Source organism: Sorex fumeus, unplaced genomic scaffold (assembly GCF_029834395.1).
Source record: "Sorex fumeus unplaced genomic scaffold, SorFum_2.1 ptg000075l, whole genome shotgun sequence".
Taxonomy (NCBI): Eukaryota; Metazoa; Chordata; class Mammalia; order Eulipotyphla; family Soricidae; genus Sorex; species Sorex fumeus.
Window position 1 is genome coordinate 26,005,060 of NW_026606132.1, and position 1,435 is coordinate 26,006,494.

The window sequence follows — 1,435 nt, forward strand, 5'->3', positions numbered from 1 at the left end:
TGATCCTTTCCTTTCCTTTCCCTGAGGATTTAGGGGTTGCAGATGCTCAATCCGCTGATGGCTAATGCAGGGAAGTGCTTTACCCACTGGACGATTGCTCCGACTGATCCGCTTGGAGCAACATAAAGTCCCTTATTATCAGTGTCACTGCTGACCATCTCAGAGTTCTTGTTCAGTCCTGCAAATGGTTGTGGGTTAGAGGAAAGAGCATGAAAGTGGCCAGACACTTGTGATGACCGTGTGGTGGACGGAGGTCAGTATCTCAGGACCTCAAATTTAAATTTTGCTGAACGGCGGTGTTTCAAGTGACGACTCTCAAAGTCTTCAGGCTGTCTCGATCAACTGTAGATGTTGGCCGAAGAGCTTTTGTCCTCCATGTTCGAAAGCTTTTTGTTTTCCTCATATTTGCAACAAAGTTTAGCAGGCTCCAGATTTTCGCACTCTGATTGGTTGATGAGGTGGCACACTTGATTGGTTGCTGCAGGCTAAGCTGGATAACTGTAATAATCTATCAGCTCACGCTATGCACAAGTAGGCTTGTGTTGTATCCAATCAGATGGATATTGCTTATGACGTCAGCCGTCTTGGAAACTATAAAAAAGGGCTGCCGCCCCTCGACTTTCTCTTTGTCCTGCCTTTGGAGCTGCAGAGAAGATGGATCAGCTGGTTCCAGAGATCGTGTCGGAGGAGCCCACCCTCAAGGAAGAAGACCCTGCAGAGGCTGAGCAGGAGGCTGCGAAGCCCAAGACGCAGAAGCGCTGCCGCCGCAGGCGGCAGCCACGCTATAGCCCAAGTGGTCTGTCCTGCCGTCGCACCTACGAGAGCTTCGCCATCTACTTCCCCAGGGTCCTGAAGACTGTCCAGGAGGGCATGAGCCTCTCGAAGCAGGCCTTGTGCGTCCTGGACTCGTTCGTGGAAGACATCTTCGAGCGCATCGTCCGGGAGGCGGCGAAGCTGACCCAGGCCAGCAACCGGGTGACCATTACGTGCCAGGAGCTCCAGGCGGCTGTGCGGATGCTGCTGCCACGAGAGCTTGCCAGGAACGCTGAGAAAGAAGGTACCAAGGCCGTCCTCCGCTACACCGAAAACAGATGAGCGGCCTCGGCCCCTGAAGCCGCACACCAAAGGCTCTTTTCAGAGCCACTTGAACCCAAAGGCTCTTTTCAGAGCCACGTAAATGTGCAAAAGAAAAGACCTGTAGCTCTTTCCTAGGGGATTGGGGAGCTGAGCAGTGCTCAGACGGGACAGGCTCCGTCTTGAGCAGAGGTCGGCAGGCCCAGGGGCTGCACTCAGTGGTGCTCTGTCGTGGGGCCATCCTGAGCAGCGAGCGCTCTTTGCAGGGACCTCCCCCCTCCCTTCCATGCAGGCCATGCTATCTGTCCCGGGGCCTCCACCAAGACCGCGCAGTCTTGCAGGGGATGCGAGCACTGCTCAT

At 54.8% G+C, this 1,435-nt stretch overlaps 1 protein-coding gene across 1 annotated transcript; it reads left to right on the forward strand.

Moving 5' to 3' along the window:
* Window positions 1-654: 654 nt before the first annotated feature.
* LOC130038388 (late histone H2B.L4-like) lies at window positions 655-1,095 on the forward strand. The gene has a single exon (XM_056130266.1). It carries the CDS (start codon window positions 655-657, stop codon window positions 1,093-1,095), a length of 441 nt encoding a protein of 146 aa, XP_055986241.1.
* Window positions 1,096-1,435: the final 340 nt, after the last annotated feature.